Here is a 21,437-nt window from a genome sequence, read left to right as displayed (position 1 = left end):
AAAAAATATACATAGTAATGCATTTGAAAATGGCCCCTGCATGCTTTATTTTTTTATTTTAGTTTGGACAGCCCTGGGTTAGGGGTATTAAAATAAAAATGTTTTTTTTTTTTTTTTTTTTAAAAAGCTTGCCTTTAATACATTAAGCAAGTCTGGAAAGCTCACAGAACAGAGTTTCCAATATTGTCATGGTACAATAGCTCCCTCTAGCGTTCAGTCTTTGTAACTACTTCAGCTTTCCCCATGATAATTTCTGTTTAATCACTTATCTTTTGTGATTTGACTCAAACAAGGCCGAACATTTGGGGAATTAAAGCAAAAAGAATGATTCTTAGCATTGAGTCCTTTTATGAGTGACAGCAAATGTGCTGATATTACATTTTACTTTTTAAGATGCCACTTTTTTTTTTTTAAATAGTAAAAATAAATGCTTTTTTCGTACTCTGAAAGACAGATGAGTGCTTGTGGTTTGTTTGTGCTGCCTTGTCTCACTGACTAACCAAACATCCTCTTCAGGCAAGGGTCCTGAGGTTCTTTATGCCGGACAAAAGCTCAACGACAATGACTGGCACTCGGTGCGAGTGGTCCGCCGTGGTAAAAACCTCAAACTCCTTGTGGATGACGACATGTCGGAAGGTACGAGTTTCAACGGCTTCTTGAAACCTGCTGTTTCTCAACTCATGTCCCACAATAAACCAACGACAAAGTAGGGTTTTTTCCGTCCAACTTTTATGTCTTCCGTCTTGAACCCTAGGTCAAATGGCGGGCGACCACACCCGGTTGGAGTTCAACAACGTGGAGACGGGCATCTTGACCGAGAGACGCTTTGTGTCGTCTGCACCCTCCTCGTTTATTGGACATCTTCAGGTACCAAGTGCACGACTTTAGTAATCAATCCTGATTTCAGCATCATACGGGTGCTTGAAACCGGAAGATTTTGCCTTTATTTTGTTAATTATTATTATTGTAATTGTATATTTATTTCAAAATAAATAACTTACAAAGCAGTGGGCCCGATTTCAGCATCATACAGGTACTTGAAACCGGAAAATTTGGCCTTTATTTTGTCAAGTATCATGGTAATGGTATATTTGTTTCAAAATAAATCATTTTCAAAGTAGTGGGCCCGATTTCATCATCATACAGGTACTTGAAACTGGAAAATTTGGCCTTTATTTTGTCAAGTATCATGGTAATGGTATATTTGTTTCAAAATAAATAATTTTCAAAGCAGTGGGCCCGATTTCAACATCATACAGGTGGTTGAAACCGGGAGATTTGGCCTGTATTTTGTTAATTATTATGGTAATGGTGTATTTATTTCAAAATAATTTACAAAGCAGTGGGCCCGATTTTACCATCATACAGGTACTTGAAACTGGAAGATTTGGCTTTTATTTTGTTTATTATGGTGGTAATGGTATGTTTGTTTCAAAATAAATAATTTACAAAGTAGTGGGGCTGATTTCAGCATCATACAGGTTCTTGAAACCAGAAGATTTGGCCTTTATTATGTTAATTATTGCTATGGTAATAGTATATTTATTTCAAAATAATTTTAAAAGTAGTCTGCCCGATTTCAGCATCATACAGGTCCTTGAAACCGGAAAATGTGGCCTTTATTTTGCTAATGATTTCTATGGTAATTTATTTCAAAATAATTTACAAAGTACTGTGCTCGATATCAGCATCATACAGATACGTGAGACTGGAAGATTTGGCCTTTTTTTTGTTAATTATTGCTATGGTAATGGTATATTTATTTTAAAATAAATAATTTACAAAGCAGTGGGCCCGACTTTAGCATCATACAGATACTTAAAACCGGAAGATTTGGCCGTTATTTTGTTAATTATTACGGTAATAGTATATTTATTTCAAAATGTTTTGCGAAGCAGTACTTGACATGTTAATTTCACATGTCCAAAAAGGAGTAGGAAGAAGCAGAGTGTATTTAGTCATGTTTTCTGTACTTCCTGTGTCTACATAGATATTTTAATAATTACCTTGTGGAAATTCAGGTATCTCTCGTAGCTCAGACAATAAAAAAAAGAGGTAGACATAAAAATAATGAATAAACCAGGCTGAAATCAAGATAAAAGAACAAGATAAAAAGACACTAGCTACATCTAAAACGATATGGTGACATACAAACAGGTTTTTCTCAAGTGAACGAAAGGATTAACATGTTGGATTGTGTATTAACACAATCCCTGAGATGATATATGTAGCTACATGTGTGTGTATATGTATACATATTTGTACGTGTATGTATATTTGTGTGTATATATATATATATGTGTATATATATATATATATGATTTATTTTTTTCAAAAAGCTTAGCATAAACTGATGTTTATTGCATTGGTTTTATCTATCAATCAAAGTTTACTTATATAGCCCTAAATCACAAGTGTCTCAAGGGCTGCACAAGCCACAACATTGAATATGTTTATTGCACAAAATGTGTCAAAGTAACCCAAATCTGAGATAAAATCTGTCCAACAGTGTTTTCTTTTGCAATGCTGGACAGTTAACATCAATTTTCAATGATTTTGTTTTGAATTTGTTTTATTATGGGGACGGTGTGGCATGCCAGCAACCTGAGAGTTTCTGGTTCGATCCCCAGCTTCTACCAACCTTGTCACGTCCGTTGTGTCCTTGAGCAAGACACTTCACCTTGCTCCTGATGAGTTGTGGTTAGCGCCTTGCATGGCAGCTTCCGCCATGAGTTTGTCAATGGGTGAATGTGGAATGTGAAGCACTTTGAAGGTAAAAAAGTGCTATACAAGTATAACCCGTTTACCATTTAATAAAAAAAACAAAAACAAAAAAAACCCTTTTTTAAATGATAATACATATTCAATAGTCATGATAAAAGCAGTTAATTTGTGCAAAGCTGGACGGCCAGTTTACATCTCTAAAAAATAAATTTTTTTGTAATTATATTTTTTCCTTTAATTTGTTATCTGTTAATGTATATTTGTGATAATATAATGATTACATAAAATATATATTAAATGCAACATGATACATATCTACAATAACAACAATAATATAAAATGCTATTTAATACAAAAATATGTACAAAATGAACAAATATAAGTGAAATTATATCAAGTGTATTATGATTTAAAAATATACAATGAACGATTATATTAATTAAATATATAAATACAACTTAGTACACAATACACACACTTAACACATATAATATAAATCTAATATAATATAAAATGCAATATAATAAAAAAATGTGTTAATTTCAACAATTGTTGTATTTGCTTTCCGACTCCAGAGCCTCAAGTTCAACGGCATGCAGTACATCGACATGTGCAAGAACGGGGACATCGACTTCTGCGAGCTCAACGCCCGTTTTGGCATGCGCTTCATCGTCGCCGACCCCGTGACCTTCAAGACCAAGGGCAGCTACCTGGGCTTGGCCACCCTGCAGGCGTACACCACGATGCACCTCTTCTTCCAGTTTAAAACCACCTCGCCCGACGGCTTCGTCCTCTTCAACAGCGGCGACGGCAGCGACTTCATCGCCGTGGAGCTGGTCAAAGGGTGAGTGGAACCTTGTCACCACTTGGTAGTTACACTCCTTTCTTCTAGTCCTCCGTCGCGAATCCTGGCATGTTTATTGTCCATTCCACGCAGGTTCATCCACTACGTGTTTGATCTGGGGAACGGGCCGAGTCTTCTGAAGGGGAACAGCGACAACCCGCTCAACGACAACCAGTGGCACAATGTGGTGATCACGCGAGACGCTGCCAACACTCACACCCTCAAAGTGGACTCCAAGTCTGTCACCCAGAATGTCAACGGGGCCAAGAACCTGGATTTGAAAGGTACTATTGGTTTTTCAAGTGTGGTGAGAATAGGGATGCAGTGAGTCAGGATCCCATACTCAACGGTATCAATGTTTGCTATTTTTTTGTGTGGTTCTTGTTTATTAATTCTCATTTTTTATTTCAACACTTAAAAATGAGCTGATTATAATAACTGCTGACCAGTTATATCGTGATTTATCATCACATTTCTGCGTTTCTTTTGCAAGTATGATATTAATTTGGAATTACAGTTGCAACTCCAAGACAATAGATGGCAGTAGTGTATAGTTTGGTCACTTCAGTCGACTGTTGCGCCCTACAAAGTGTTAATACTGTATGTGTTGCACTTTTTCTGCACCATCTGTTTGATTGCATCATGCATTTCAGTTGTAGTTTTTATTAACAGGTTTGAAAGTTCTGAAATTCAATGAGAAATCGCTCATGCTAATCAGTAGCATGTCAATAGCAAAGCCATTGAAAGGCACTTACTTTACTTACGTTAAAGCGTTAGTTTTTTTTTGTTTTTTGGAATGTTACTTTGTTGGCATTGGAAATTGAAACATTACCCAGAGGTAGTTTGGCGGAGTCCGCTCTCAGTGCTGCTGGAGTGATCGGCAAGTGGCGAAGAGTGACGTCACACGCAACCCAGGTACCGTAACATGGCACCATTGGGTTTTTCGTGAATCGGTTCAAGGTAGAAATGGCAGGATTCGGTCGGTGCCGAAAAAAAGGAGTCCCGATTCGCTATTCATCCCCAACGGTAAATCATCAGTATAGAGCATGGGTGCAGAAATTGTCTTTGAGAAGTCCATATTACAATATTTTAATCAAGTGAGGAAAAAATATTGCCATGTTAATATTTTCCCCACCTATACCATACATTTATTAAAATACTACCACTCAAGTATTATCATATTGAGTTTGCTATGAAACAACCTTAAATGTACTCTAAATAATTGTCAGTTTTTTTTTGTTGTTTTTTTTAAATGCTTTGCATATACTGCATTGATTTTAACATTTTATTACACGTGTATCAAGGTAACCCAGATCTGGGATAAAATTAGTCCTACACTGTTAACATAAATTTTTATTTTGTTTTTAATTTATTGTAATTTTTATCTTTTATTTAAAAAAACAAAAACAAAAACTTTTTTTCAAAGTATAGTACAAATCCAATAATCATAATGCAAGCAATTAACTTGTGCAAAACTGGAAAGCCTGTTTACTTTTTTTTTTATTATATATATATTTATTTTTTCCTTTAATTTATTATTTATATATATTTTTTGTGATTAATAGATTTGTATAACACAATACAAGCAATTCATTTGTGCAAAACTGGACAGCAAGTAACATCTAAATGTCCTCCAATCAGCACACAATTTATTCTATTTTAGTTAAGTCATTTTACAAAAGGTAAACATGCTAGGCGATAGGCTACTCGGAGCTAGCAGTTACACAACCGCTAAGCACGCAATAGCGCACCAGCTAGTGTCCTTAAGTGAAGAATATTGCAGTGTAAAACATCAAATTTGTCAATAAAAATAAGTATCAAATAATTATTGTTGCATATTACGTACACATACAGTCTCCAAAGCTTATTGGAAAGATAGATAGATCGATAGTACTTTCTTAATTCTTTCAGGAGAGTTCTCTCAGGAAAATTAAAAGTATCCAGTAACAAATGTGTTCGAGTCAAGTAAGCTAGCTTATTTCTAAAAGCGTTTTTTTTGCCATTAAAAGTCATTTTAAAACCAATGAACAATTCCAATTCTTCAACAAGGTGCTAAATGTTACAGTTCAACTTTTCTCACCATAATGTATTTCTTTAAATTGCCCTATAATTGCTTAGAAAAGCCTGATGTGACGCATTTGTCCCAATAGTTAGCCATGTGAACACTGCACCAAATTCTAAAAAATGTTTATAAAAAATATTTTGCATTGCTTTATTTTTGTTCACTTCAAAGTACATTCGTGGTACTAAGCATAGTTTTCAAAATGGCGGAGGAGTTTTATTTTGCTTTTACTATGTGTAAACCATGGGTCTTGTTCCACAGCCATACAGATCACACTGATGGTTGTGATATAAAACAACTTTGGGGTTGGGGGCGCGTGTATAATATAGCCAAGAGTCATGGATGCATGGCATTCTGGGTAATTCTTATGTTGCGTTTATAATGTGTTACAGAGCCGATGTTCTCCAGAAATGTTTGTTATTCTTGTTTGGTGTGGGTTCACAGAGTGTGGTGCATATTAGTAAGAGTGTTAAAGTTGTTTTATATCACAACCTTCATTGTAAAGGGTATGGCTGTTGACCAAGTATGCCTTGCAATCCCGTATGAGAAGCAGCGAAATGCATCCGTCTGGCCGGCATGCACGCAGATAGCATGGTGTAAAGGTGGGCGCGATGACACGTTGTAGAGCAGTGGTCCCCAACCACCGGGCCGCGGCCGCAGAATAATTTTTTATTAATTTTTTCTTTTTAATCACACTCAATTTTTTACTGCATGCCATTGGTAAGCGCAGGGGTGAGAAGCGGTTTTAAAACAATTAGCGCCTGCTTACTTTAACCGCTTACTTTAAGCGCAGGAGTGAGAAGAAGTTTTAAATTAATTAGCGCCCCGACGACTATTCAAGGAAATACGGTACATATATATATATATATATATTTATATATATATATATATATATATATATATATATATATATATATTTTTTTTTTTTTTAAATACACTGTTTAATTGTAGCATCATGGTCTGTAAGAGTCTCCTCAGGATTTGATACTTGTCGTGGCGAGTAACATGGAAAATGTTTACAATTGAAAATGATCAAACACTCATTTGCCGATTTTGTGGTCATCCTTTAGGAGATCTGTTCGTCGGAGGTCTGGGACCCAACATGTACCAGAACCTGCCCAAGCTAGTGGTTTCTCGCGAAGGCTTCCAGGGATGCTTGGCCTCGGTTGACCTCAACGGCCGTCTGCCAGACCTCATCAGCGATGCCCTTTTCCGCAGCGGGCAGATCGAGCGCGGCTGCGAAGGTACGAATAACTTGTGATCAGCAAGTAGAGGACCTGCCCTGTTGGACGTGTCTTAGGAAATAATACGTTCTACCTTAAATACTACTTTCTTCCATTTTCTCGTACTTATTTTACATTTATGAATGAACCCCAGACTGACAAAAATCAATGTCTCGATATAGATAATGGTATATCCTGATAACAATATACAGTTTACCACGATAGTATTTATTCTTCTATAGTCTATACATGAAATTAATGCCGGTTTCGCTTATGTTTACTTCCTTTTTATATACAAAGCATTTAATTTATATATAAAAATGACAACTTTTTAAATATATATACCTATATATGTTTTTAGTACCCCGCCTTTTTTTGACAGTATGCTAGGTCATTTCAAATTTAGTGATGGAATATGTCATTTATCGGTGTCTGTAGGACTGCTTGTCATAAAAACCAAAATAACTCTTAGTCTTGTTTGGTGTGAATTAGTTTCCTGAAAATACAATTTTAAGCTACGGATAAGGGGAACTAGAGAACGGGTTGGTTGTCACACAGGTTGGTTGTTACATTTTTACTTTGCCTCCTGCTCAAATTGTGCTATCCCAGCAGGCACAAGACATTGAAACAACACTGCGAAATTTTTGAATTAGATCCTGGTTTTGAGCAACTCAAACTAAACATTGAAACTACGCGCTTTTTGACAATGTTTATTCAATGTTGGCTTCTGACGTTGATTTGACCATTGAAATTTGGTCATTTTCCAACCAGTATTCTACAACACCAATACAATGTTGAAACATGCTTTTTGATAACATTTATTCAATATCAGGTTGTAACATAGATTTGACCATTGAATTCTGTTCATTTCCCAACCAGTATTTTACAACAAAGATATGTTAAAACCCCATGCTGTTTGATAACGTTTATTCAAAAAGTTGTGATGTTGATTTGACCATTGAAATTTGGTCATTTTTCAGCGAATATTCTACAAACAAATAAAGTGTTGAAACATGCTTTTTGAAAATGTTTATTCAATATCAGGTTGTGCATAGATTTGACCATAGAATGTTGGTAATTTCTCAACCAATATTCTACAACACCAATACGTTGAAACAACATGCTTTTTGATAACGTTTATTCAACATCAAGTTGTGACGCTGATTTGACCACTGAAATTCGGTCATTTCCCAGCCAATATGCTACAATACAAATACAACGTTGAAACATGCTTTTTGATAAAGTTTATTCAACAAGTTCTGACCTTGATTTGACCATTGAAATCTGGTCATTTCCCAACCAATATTCTACAACACCAATACGTTGAAACAACATGCTTTTTGATAACGTTTATTCAACATCAAGTTGTGAGGTTGATTTGACCATTGAAATTTGGTCATTTTCCAACCAATATGCTACCACACAAATACAATGTTGAAACATGCTTTTTGATAAAGTTTATTCAACAAGTTCTGATGTTGATTAGAACATTGAAATTTGGTAATTTTCCAACTAATATTCTACAACACAGATATGTTGAAACAACATGCTTTTTGATAAGATTTATTCAACATCAAGTTGTGACGTTGATTTGACCGTTGAAATTTGGGCACTTACCAACCAACAATGTGGATCTAACGTTAGACATCATTGATGTCTCAATTTACAAATACTATTGTTTAGAAGTCACTTTTAAAGGACTGGTAGGCAGGTTTCTTCACCAGGCTTCATGCTTCCGTATCTGGCTGGGCCCTGCGGTTAATACCCTGAGTAGGTACTTAAAGGGGAACTGCACTTTTTGGGCGTGGAATTTTGTCTATTATTCACAATCCTGTAAGACATAAACACATGTTTTTCTTTTATGCATTGTAACTCGTAAATAAACGCTCGTAGAAGTCAGCTAACAATGAAGTTGATGGGAGTCGCTTTTTTCCGCCTATAAAGCGCTCTAAAAACATCCACACACCTCCATCAATGATTTAGATACACACTGTATGTATGTAATGTAGCAAAAGATGCATCATAATAACTGTAAGATTAACATATTTCAGTAATTTTAAGCATACGGCACATTAATTTCACTGACGCCTCACAACTTTTGCCATTTTTTAACAACGCTACTAACCAAGCAGACTTCATGATAAGCCAACAGTAAAAGTATCACTTACAGTACAATGTATGCTGTCAACAAGATGCCGACTAATAATCTTATCTACGTATATGTGTGTATGTATATATGCGTGTATATGTGTGTATGTGAGTGTGAATGTTGTCTGTCTATCTGTGTTGACCCTGCGATGAGGTGGCGACTTGTCCAGGGTGTACCCCGCCTTCCGCCCGATTGTAGCTGAGATAGGCGCCAGCGCCCCCCGCGACCCCGAAAGGGAATAAGCGGTAGAAATGGATGAATGGATGGATGTGTGTATGTTTATGTGTGTATATGTGTATACACACATATATATACACACACATTTATGGCATCCATCCATTTACTACCGCTTATTCCCTTTTGGGGTCGCGGGGGGTGCTGGCGCCTATCTCAGCTACAATCAGGAGGAAGGCGATGTACACCCTGGACAAGTCGGCACCTCATCGCAGGGCCAACACAGATAGACAGACAACATTCACACTCACATTCACACACTAGGGCCAATTTAGTGTTGCCAATCAACCTATCCCCAGGTGCATGTCTTTGGAAGTGGGAGGAAACCGGAGTACCCGGAGGGAACCCACGCATTCACGGGGAGAACATGCAAACTCCACACAGAAAGATCCCGAGCCTGGGATTGAACCCAGGACTGCAGGACCTTCATATTGTGAGGCGGACACACTAACCCTTCTGCCACCGTGAAGCCCACGTTTATGGCATTTTTTTGTAATGCGCCATGACTTGGGTGGGTTGTTTGGATTGGGTAATATAGGTAAATTTTCTGCTGTTCTATCAGCAATTAATGATTCACAGACATACATGTATACTTTCATGACTCAATATGTCGGCAAGTTTGCAAAGTTGCTATCAGGCATTTCCAATTAAATTTTAAAAAACCCCTGGGCCAGGTTTTATGATAAACATGTTACGTTACGCGGGGCAAATCAAAGGCCGTTGTTTGGGAATGACTGCGTTTTTGAAGTTGTCAATTCAATTTAAGTGTTCCCTTTTTAATTTTTCCATTGTGTCAACCAACCTCAGCGTGTGATGTTTATTATTACACACAGCACTCCATTAATAAAAAGTGCCAACCAACCCCGTTCTCTCTTACTCAGTATTAAGTTTCTCTTGAACATTGCTGGTGCTTCACTAACATTTTTCCCCCACGCTCTCTTCTTCTTCTTCTTTTCACATATGATTTTATTTTAATTTAATTTTTCCTTTGCCGTTACAAAGTTGGTTTCACCAAAGCCGACCTGCAAGGTAGAGGGTCAAGCCCGCCCATCCCCCACCCCCCACCGCTCGTAGGCCTTGCTCGCCTGAAAAGTCTGCAGCGTGCAATGCATCATGGGCGTCGCCATGGCAACAGTGTTCCCCAGTGTCGCGTTGCAGCGGCGACTCGCTCTCTGAAAAGGGGAAAAGCAATTTGCTGACAAAGGGCCTCAGAAAGAGAACAAGCAATGAGGAAAATAGTGAGCTGTTGCGAAAATACTGTAGTTTTGATTTAAATATGTGCACTTTTCTTCAAATTTCAGACATAGGACTGACATACTACAGTAGGGATACGATCCTATGGCACCATTTGTGGGTGGATCTCCCATGAGAACACATTTTAACGCTCTCCTGCCCCCCCCCCCCCCCCACCTAATTTGTCACGTTTCATGTGTCAGGTAAATGGCGACGAATGGGGCCATATGAAACCCTTCCCTACTGTATATGAAGAGGTTGTGTTTCAGAGCGCGAGGAGCTTCCTGTTGCATCACCCCCAACACAAATGTCAATATTGATGTGTGTGTGGGAGGGTGGGGTCACCTGGGGGCCACTGCTGCAGGACATTACACACTAAAATGCACTTTCAGGTGGCAAACTGTCCGCTGTTTGTGATAAATGCATTTTTTGTTTTAGTTGACTGTTTTAGTTGTGTGTGTCTTAACCCTGATGGGAGATGTTGGCTCGTCAGTCTGCATTCCCACTCGGTATAAATGTATGCTTGTTAAATATATTTATACATGTTCAGTATTCAACACCGAGAGTTTGGTGGCCCTTGTTACCAAAACGTACATCTGGTTTGACTTTGAATACTTTGTCCCACTTGTCTAAGGTGCATGCTAGAGGATGTGCACTCTGGTCTTCAGTACTCGTGGAATTCTCGTTTTAAATAGGGGTGTCCCGATACAACGTTATCACTCCCGCTTATGATATTGGCCGAGACTGACATCGATCTGATACGATATCAGCACAAAACTAGTGTTATTTTGTAGTGTGGAATGTTAGGACAGGGTTTAAGAAACATATTTTTTGGACTATAGGCTGCACCCACAACATTTTTGAGGAAATAAATCTACTGTTCCATATATTAGCCTCACCAGACTATAAGTCGCAGATATATACGTTGAGAAATTTGTTATTTGCACAGAAATATTCTCTAAATGTTTATTTATATTCCTTAATTGTTTCCAAACAGTGTCTGTAACACGGCAGTAAAACGGTTGATCAAACAAAACAGAAGTCATTGTCATGGACCCACTAGCTGCGGAAGCGAGCTCTCCAATAAGCTAAACAGACTCTATAATTCCACGGTGACGTTTTGGTGAATTTACTGAGGAATTTGTGTAACTGAGACCATACAAAAATAATGCTATTGTAAGTTAATAATACTAACAGAGATACTCATAGACATGTTAGCATATTAGCCAATGCTAACGCAACTGGCTTCATTACTTTAGAACAGGCAGAACATGTACTTCTACTTTCGTTGCTCAAAAAGGTTCATTATGTCTTCTTATTCATATACTTTTTAAAATGTTCTTGTAATCAGACCATATTTTGGGTATATTAGATATAATTTTTTTAAAATATTTTCTAATATACCCAAAATATGGTCTGATTACAAGACAGTTCAAACTACAAGCACAAGTATACTTTTATAACATTTTCTTGTAATCAGGCCATATTTTGGTTATATTACAATGCGGTTTTAAAAAATTCCATCTTATATACCAAAAATATGGTCTGATTACAAGAACATTTTAAAAAGTATACTTGTACTTCTGGTTTAAAGCTTTAAACTGCAGGAATTCTTGTTAACCCCGCAGCACCTGTCCAAAAGGTGACACCATAGCACAAATAATTACACACCTGTCTTGCGTCTTTGCATCGATTTGCCTCATGGATGTCAGCGAAGTAAAACCCGTAAATTAGCCGCACCGTTTTATAAGCCGGAGGGTGCAAAGCGTAGGAAAGAAGTAGTGGCCTAATGTCCAGAATTTACGGTAATTTAAACAGAACAATAGTAGGTAAAGGAAACAGTAACTTATTATGTAACAAATGAGTTGGACTTATGCTGTCGGGAATAGTTTTTGGTGGCCATAATCACTACGTTAATTAATTTCATGATGCAGCAAGTTGAAAAATGCGGACTCGTTTGTTACTGGATACTTTCTAATAGTCAGTATTATGCAATTTTTGGATACTTGTTAATATTGACAATTGTGCCGTTTTAATATTGTTCGATGAAGGATACTTAAGTATGTCTAGCTTGTGTGCTATTGTGTGCTTAGCTGTTTCTGTAGCTGCTAGCTCCTAGTAGCCCATAGTCTAGCATGTTTATATTTTGTGAATTACTTCTGTAAAATAGAAGACCAACTTTGTGTGCTTATAGAGAACATTTAGATGTTAACTGTTCTTCATTTAGAAGATTTTACGTTAAAGCTGACATAAACCGTTGGTACTTTTTGTTTTTGTTATCAGACTGATATTCAATATCAATGTCGGATCGGGACACCCAGAGTCTTAATGTTCAATGTGTATTTTCAAAGTGAAAATGTTTGAGAAAAGAGTGTTCTCACAAGAATTGGGCATGGTCTTGTGTGCACTGTGCAGCTTGTGCCCTGCAAACGAGACAATGTCGTTATTGTCTAATTTGCATAATGAGGTATTTGCATGTAATTGTTTTGGACACGCGGAGAGAGGGATGAACTAAAATCAAGTACAAAGTATGACAAGCACAACAAATATGTTTTGGACTACCAATCAACGTTATGTCACTTTTTATAAATGCCGCAGATAACACAGAGCTGCAACACTGTGTTCGAAAGCCCACAAACTGTACATGTTTGTCTTTGTCTCATGGGTATATTTCCATCAAGCACAAAGATGTCATACTTTTTCGGTGGTTTTTGAATGCACCACAGTTACGTGCTATGAAGTGCAAACTTACACTTAACTCTGTTATGCTGCCATTGCTTAATAAATCCACCAAAAGCAAAACACACGGTTGTGTTCTTGAACTAAATCACATCTTTTCACCTTCAAAACTAGTATAATATATCGATTTGTTATTAGGAACTAGAGGAGGCATACTTGTGTAAATGCTCAAGAGCCAAAGCAGAACTGATATGCTAGCTGTCAAGTAACAAAACATACGAGCAAAATGAGCTAAAATCAGAAGGTAGTTAAAGTTAAGTTAAAGTTAAAGTACCAATGATTGTCACACACATACTCGATGTGGTGAATTTGTCCTCTGCATTTGACACATCCCCTTGATCACCCCCTGGGAGGTGAGGGGAGCAGTGGGCAGCAGCAGTGCTGTGCCCGGGAATCATTTATGGTGATTTAACCCCCAATTCCAACCCTTGATGCTGAGGCAATGGGTCCCATTTTTATAGTCTTTGGTATGACTCTGCCGGGGTTTGAACTCACAACCTACCGATCTCAGGCGGACACTCTTAACCACTAGGCCACTGAACATGCTAATAATACCACGCTGTTATGCTAACAGTAGCATACTTACAGTTGGCATTAGTGAAATACCAAAACATATCACACTGGGGTGTATACCTGCTAAATGAGCTAAACAAGCTTGCACGCTAATGTTATCGTGTTAACGTGCTAACCAACATGCGTCAAACCAAAATGTATTACTTAAAGGTCATTTGTTTTGCCAATGTTACCATGCATCAAGTGCCAAAATATGAATGTGTATTCTCACAGATTTAGCTGGGAGAAAAAAGTAAGCACGCTAACAGGTATCATTTGTCAAGTAACATATTTGACGCTGAGGTGTATACCTGCAAATTTAGCCAAACAAAAAAGCTAGCATGCTAACAATTGTGCCGCGGGCCATTAATCTAATCGTTGATTTAACCCGTTCGAGAGCCTCCATTGTAGTCCCACCTTCATGAGCTGCTAGTCAGTTTTTTGAAAAAGAGTGTCTAGAAAGTGGTAAGATTGGCAAAGCCGATCTTCTTATTCTCTGGCAGACCAAGTGCGTATGTTAATAAGAAGAGTTACATTATGATTAGTAATGGCTCCCGTTCTCATCCCTAATACTGAGTTCCCGCTTGACTGACTGTTTACGTAAACCGGTGTTTAGTCTGCAACCGGATGTGACGTCACAAGCGACAATGATACCAAAATATGACACCGTTGGACGTTACGTGAATCGATACCCGGTAGTACCGACGGAATTTGGTCGGTGCCTAAAAAAAGTACCGAATTCGGTACCCATCCCTAATTAAAAAGATAAGGGTAGGTAGCGGCCTAAATGTATTTTTGGCAGACTGTCAAAAATAAATAAATGAATGGAAAACACTTTAGTAAAACTATGTTGTGAGGTTAATTTGTCTTTATTATAAAATCTTTTTTTGACTGATTTGTAACTGATTTGTTTTACATCAAATTAAGCTGACTATTTTATTGAATAAAAATGTGCGAACAAAATTAATTTATAAAAATCCAGCATAAAATACAAATCCGTAGTAGTAGAGTGTGAATAAAAGTTTAGTGTGGGAAAAAACTAATTGTAAAACAAATCAGTGTGAAAATAATTCAGTGTTTAAAAATTCATTGTTAAAATAATCAATGTATAAAAGTTCAGTCTCAAAAAATATAAAAACTAACAGTGTGAAAAAAAATACAGTTTACAAAAATTTAATGTGAAAAAAAATCACTTAAAAAAAAACCAGAGTATAAATTGGTGTGAAAAAAATAAGTGAATAAAAATATATTGTTAAAAAATTTCAGTGAAGAAAAAATTGTATAAAAATTCATTGTTAAAAACATTCAGTGTATAAAAAAAAATGAGCGTATAAGAATTCACTGTTAAAAACATTCAGTGTATAAAAACTCAGTGTACAAATCAATGTGAAAAATTTAAGTGTATAAAAATTCACTGTTATAAAAATTCAGTGTAAAAAAGTAAGTGTATAAAAATTTTGTGTGAAAAATAAGTGTATAAAAATAGTGTTCGAGAAGAAATAAGCATTTAAAAATTATGTGGAAAAGAATTTGGTGCAGACAAATTGAGTGCATAAATAATTCTGTTGCTTCAAAACTCACTTCAGGTAAATTAAGAAAGAAGCGCCTCATTAACTGGTTCAGTGACAGGATCGAATGTTTCAGTCTTAATTTCTGCAAGTAAGTCTTGAGTTTTGAAGCAACAAATATTTCTGCACTGAATTTTGATAAACTATATTTTATAAACTGCATTTTTAAACAGTTTATTAAATTAAATTGTCAGCATAATTTGATGTAAAAGAAAAAAAATCATATCACAATTCAAATACAAAAAATGCAGTTAAATTGTGTAAAAAAATAAATAAATAAAATATTTGTAATAAAGACACACATGTACCTGCATAATGCCCTAACTCACTAATGACTACAAAAATGACTTCCGGTCAAAATATAGTACCAGATTTTGTTGTGCTTTGTTCATATGCACAAAGCTTGCACAATTATTAGCACACTGCTAACTAAAAACAACCCTGTCTGAACATGACAATTTCTCGTGAGAACATCTCGACCCCAACTACGTCGCACATCTCTGTGTCGTGAATGTTTTTGTCTTGCTTGTTCACCAGGGAATGCAGCGTTGAAAGTTTTACTTGGGTAAAACTTTGTCGAAACACGGCTGAGATTGCATGCTTGTCCACCAGGCGAAGAAACGAATCTGAGGTGTTGACCGTGTCACCACAAGAAAGGGGAAGTTAAATTATCGAATTAATTTGAAACGGAGTCCTCTTTCCGGACTCTCCCAGGTGTAAAAATCAGCGTTGTAGTACTTCTTATGGTGACACGGTTTACTCTCTATGTAGTACTTTCCATACTTCTGCATGGATGCTGAGGTCATGATGTTGCCTGACCATGCACCTTGCTCTCCCAGGCCCCAGCACCACCTGCCAGGAGGACTCCTGCGCCAACATGGGCGTGTGCATGCAGCAGTGGGAGAACTTCACCTGCGACTGCTCCATGACGTCCTATTCTGGGACTCATTGCAACGACCGTGAGTACCGCTAAGTTCACCTTCTACGGCCTCGCCACGTCTAAGCTTGAAGTTGCTTCTTTTGGTGTTTTGGAAGTTACGGTTTGTAGCGTTGGATGAGGTTTCTTGATTGTTTGGTGTAATGGAAATGCAGCCGTTATGTTGTTGTTTGGAAGTGTCCACTTTTTACCCAAATTGTTGGTGTACATAATTGGTAGAAAGTCATGAACAAATGTCTGATTGCCTCAGAACATTGTTGTCGTTACACTCTACACTACGTACAACAAATGTTTACTGTAGGGCCCGAGCATGCAGAGTCCATTTGAAATTGCTGTTTTGTCTTCCATACGTTTGGATGTCTTTTTGGGGTGTGACTGGTATGGTCAAAAATGTTTTTGGGGTACGGAAATAAAACTTCAAAATTGGCGCTCTGGCGCCACTTTTATCAATTTTACGTTTCGACAGTAAAACTGCAAGAGACATCTACTGAATTGTGATAGGACGCCATTTTTCGACCAAAAAATATGGTTCGTAATTTCGCGTACTCCTTACATGGGCTTTGATCAAATGAGTCGCCGTTAAAATGAGATACTACACATACAGGCGATGGAAAATTTGCGAACAAATTTTTCCTAAGCCATAAGATGTGGAGGTGGCACGGCATTAAACTTGGCTCCCAATGGTTTTTGGTATTATTGCCGAAAAAATTGGGTTCGTACTTTTACAAACTCCTCCTAAGGACTTTGACCACCTAAGTCGAGGTTAAAATTATTGACACTACACATTGAGGTGATGATAAATAGCGAACAAATTCCATAAAACGTCATAAGATGTGCAGGTGGTATGCCGCCAAAGTTTGCTCCCAATGTTTTTTGCCATTTTTTGGCAAAAATCGGGTTTGTACTTTTACGAACTCCACCTAAGGACTTTGATCGCCAAAGTTGAGGTTAAAATTACTGAAAATACACTTTGAGATGATGATAAATTGCGAACACATTTCATAAAACATCAAAAGATGTGGAGGTGGTATGCCACCAGACTTTGCTCCCAATGGTTTTTGCCATTTTTTGTCAAAAAAAAGGAGTCATAGTTTTACGAACTCTTCTTATGGACTTTGATTACCTATGTTGAGGTTGAAATTACTGTCACTGCACATATAGGTGATGATAAATTGCGAAAACATTTTCCTAAGCCATAAGATGTGGAGGTGGCATGGCATTAAAATTTGCTCCCAATGGTTTTTGGCCATTTTTGCCAAAAAAATTGGGTTCGTACTTTTACGAACTCCTCCTAAGGACTTTGATCACCTAAGTCGAGGTTAAAATTACTGACACTTCACATTGAGGTGATGATGAATTGCGAACATATTTCATAAAACGTCGTAATATGTGCAGGTGGTATGCAAACAAAGATTGCTCCCAATGGTTTTTGACATTTTTTGGCAAAAATAGGGTTTGTACTTTTACGAACTCCTCCTAAGGACTTTGATCGCCTAAGTTGAGGTTAAAATTACTGACAATACACTTTGAGCTGATAATAACTTGCGAACACATTTCATAAAACATCAAAAGATGTGGAGGTGGTATGCCACCAGACTTTGCTCCCAATAGATTTTGCCATTTTTTGTCAAAAAAGGGGGTCATAGTTTTATGGACTCCTCCTATGGACTTTGATCACCTAAGTTGAGGTTGAAATTACATCACATATAGCTGATGATAAATTGCGAACACATTTTTCTTAACCCATAAGATGTGGAGGTGTTACGGCACCAAACTTTAATCCCAGTAGTTTTTGGCCATTTTTTGCGAAAAAATAGGGTTCATACTTTAACAACTTTTTCTAAGGACTTTGATCAAATGAGTTGCCGATAAAATGACATACTACACATTGAGGTCATGATGAATTGCAAACAAATTTCAGAAAAGGTCATAAGATGTGGAGGTGGTATGCCGCCAAACTTTGCTCCCAATGGTTTTTGCCATCTTTTGGCAAAAAAAAGGAGTCATAGTTTTACGAACTCTTCTTATGGACTTTGATCACCTAAGTTGAGGTTGAAATTTCTGTCACTGCACATATAGGTGATGATAAATTGTGAACACATTTTCCCGAGCCATAAGATGTGGAGGTGGCACGGCATTAAACTTTGCTCCCAATGGTTTTTGGCCATTTTTGCCGAAAAATTTGGGTTCGTACTTTTACGAACTCCTCCTAAGGACTTTGATCACCTAAGTTGAGGTTAAAATTACTGACACTTCACATTGAGGTGATGATGAATTGCGAATAAATTTCATAAAATGTCGTAATATGTGCAGGTGGTATGCCGCCAAAGTTTGCTCCCAGTGGTTTTTGCCATTTTTTGGCAAAAATAGGGTTCGTACTTTTACAAACTCCTCCTAAGGACTTTGATCGCCTAAGTTGAGGTTAAAATTACTGATAATACACTTTGAGCTGATGATAAATTGCAAACACATATCATAAAACATCAAAATATGTGGAGGTAGTATGCCACCAGACTTTGCCCCCAGTAGTTTTTGCCATTTTTTGGCAAAAAAAAGGGGTCATAGTTTTATGAACTCCTCCTATGGACTTTGATTAGCTAAGTTGAGGTTGAAATTACATCACATATAAGTGATGATAAATTGCGAACACATTTTTCCTAAGCCGTAAGATGTGGAGGTGGTACGGCACCAGACTTTGCTCCCAATAGTTTTTGGCCATTTTTTGCGAAAAAATAGGGCTCATACTTTAACGACTCCTTCTAAGGACTTTAATCCAATGAGTCGCCGATAAAATGACATACTACACATTGAGGTCATGATCCATTTCGAACAAATTTCAGAAAAGGTCATAAGATGTGGAGATGGTATGCCGCCAAACTTTGGTCCCAATGGTTTTTGGCCATTTTTCAGCGAAAAAAGGTTGTCCTTTAACAAACTCCTCCTAGGGACTTTGATCAACTTTGTCCTGGTTAAAATTACTGATACTACAGATATAGTTGATGATAAATTGTGAAAAAAATGTCCTACGTCATAAGATGTAAGCGTGGCATTACGCAAAATTTGTCCTGATGTTTTTTTGGCTATTTTTTGTCGGAAAAAAAGGGGTCAACTTTAATGAACTCTTTTAAGAACTTTGATCAACCGAGTCCCCGTTAAAATTACTGGTACTACACATATAGGTGATGATAAATTGCGAACAAATTTTTCCTACGTCACAAGATGCGGACGTGGCATAGCACCACATTTTATATTTGGTTAAAATAGGCTGATGATTACTGGGTCAGTGTTTTTCATATCTATGCATGTTTGAAATAAACACAAACTCAACTTAACTCAAGTCAACAGTTATGTTTTGAATAATTTCCCTTGATCAAGTTATTCCAACATTCCTCTTTACAAAATGCTGATATCATATTGGATCAACCTGGGTATCAGTCAATACTCAAGACATCAGTATCGGAAGTGAAAAGGTTGTACTGGGGTACCCTCAATGATATCAGACCATAGTTGTCCTTCTTGATGATGATACTGTACATTGTTTGATTTCACTTACTGATATCATCGGCTATTCCATGGCTTGTTTTGAAGACAAATTCTTATTTTTATATATTTTTTTATTTATTTTTTTAAGGTTGTGAAAGTGAGTAAAATGAATTTTGGTTCTGTCGTCCACTTTGACGTCACTTGTGATATCTTAAAGGCTCCAGGGCAGGGGTTTCAAACTTACGGCAGGTTTTATCCGGTCAGCGGGATGAGTTTGCTAAGTATAAATATTAGCCGAAAGTTTTGAATAAAAGAAACTACTGTTCTAATTGTGTCCACTAGATGTCGCAATACCAATTAATTGTATCTTTGTAGATTATGCTACATATGTTATAAAATTCGACCACATGATGATAGTGCACCAGTCGAGGAAAATGAGCAAACTACATTAATAACATCCTGTAATTTGATTTTGATATTTTTTATCTTAAAAGATTGAAAATTAACACCATTGAGTTGACTGATGAACATTATCACATAATATATTCAAAAAGTATAAATAACGACAAATGAGGATCGAATACTATTAATCGCAACATATAAGGATACAAAAAAAATACATGATGAATTGTGCATTTTCATAAAGTGCTTGTTGTATTTTTAAACAAAACAATCTAAAGATGTCTTTACTTTTAAATTATCATGCTGTGATTTTACCAGTCCGGCCCACTTAGGAGTAGATTTTTCTCAATGTGGCCCCCGGTCTAAAATGAGTTTGACAGCCCTGCTCTGGCATGAGCTGATGCAAATGCAGTGTGCCACCACCGGGGGGCAGCACACCCCCGCGCACTTCCGCACACTGTTCCCGCTCTGCAGGGAGGGAGTGAGATGCAATCCCTGGAGCATGAAATCAGATTTGCTGCTATTTTCCTCCACTGCTTTTGGCTCACCGACTCCAACCGTCTCCAGTGTGTATCCACAGCCCATCCAGTCCGTGGACACATTGCGCCACGACTATCCCTAAAATCGCAGATCTTTTTTTTTTATATCCGTTCCCAACAGCCTGCACTGGAATTAAAACGGCGAGTGGGCGCATCTTGCCTCGCGTGTAACCTCTTTTTTTACTCAGTGCGCACATTGCTTTGAGAGTTTCTAATTAGCAACATCTTCCTGTTTCTGTGCCCTCTTCCTCCTTCCTAATAGCTGGCAGCAAATGGCAGTAATTGTCTGATTCTATCCAGCCAGTCAACATTTTTTTGCCAGTAAAAGCTCTCCGGCCTCTTCAAGTGTTCAAGGTTTGGTCGTGTGTGCCCTTACAAACAATACACCAACACTCTTTTGCACGGCTCAGGATTTGCCGGAGCCATTTTGTGCCCAGCTCTGCTTTTACGGATATATTTTGTTATTTTTACTGTGGACCTTTCCTTGGCGTTCAGCTGCGTTTTTTCCAGGGCCGGTACGGATTACTAGTAGTCAAGGAGACGGTATTCATTAGCAGTAAAATGTACTTATTTCCCGGACTATAGTGCACCTGTGTATAAGCCACACCCACTAAACTTTAGAAGAAAACATGTATTTCAATGTATTAGTCGCAACGGACCATAAGCTTCAGATATACACTATATTGCCAAAAGTATTTGGCCACCTGCCTTTACTCACAAATGAACTTAAAGTGCCATCCCATGGAAT

The 21,437-nt window shown here is 37.4% G+C and overlaps 1 protein-coding gene across 12 annotated transcripts in view; it reads left to right on the top strand.

Moving 5' to 3' along the window:
* The window catches only part of nrxn3b (neurexin 3b), a 799,837-nt gene that overhangs the window by 337,744 nt on the left and 440,656 nt on the right, over positions 1 to 21,437 (top strand). For 7 of the 12 annotated variants that reach the window (XM_061886825.1, XM_061886819.1, XM_061886820.1 and 4 more), the window contains 7 exons: positions 517 to 636; positions 755 to 867; positions 3,300 to 3,568; positions 3,662 to 3,852; positions 6,701 to 6,874; positions 10,239 to 10,265; positions 16,168 to 16,287. In XM_061886825.1, the coding sequence (XP_061742809.1) occupies positions 517 to 636; positions 755 to 867; positions 3,300 to 3,568; positions 3,662 to 3,852; positions 6,701 to 6,874; positions 10,239 to 10,265; positions 16,168 to 16,287 (1,014 nt within the window). The remainder of the gene's footprint in view (positions 1 to 516; positions 637 to 754; positions 868 to 3,299; positions 3,569 to 3,661; positions 3,853 to 6,700; positions 6,875 to 10,238; positions 10,266 to 16,167; positions 16,288 to 21,437) is intronic. The other 5 variants (XM_061886827.1, XM_061886824.1, XM_061886826.1 and 2 more) reach the window with 1 other exon arrangement.

The sequence above is a fragment of the Nerophis ophidion genome, linkage group LG24, assembly GCF_033978795.1.
Source record: "Nerophis ophidion isolate RoL-2023_Sa linkage group LG24, RoL_Noph_v1.0, whole genome shotgun sequence".
NCBI classification, from domain to species: Eukaryota; Metazoa; Chordata; class Actinopteri; order Syngnathiformes; family Syngnathidae; genus Nerophis; species Nerophis ophidion.
This window is presented reverse-complemented; position numbering and strand designations above follow the sequence as displayed.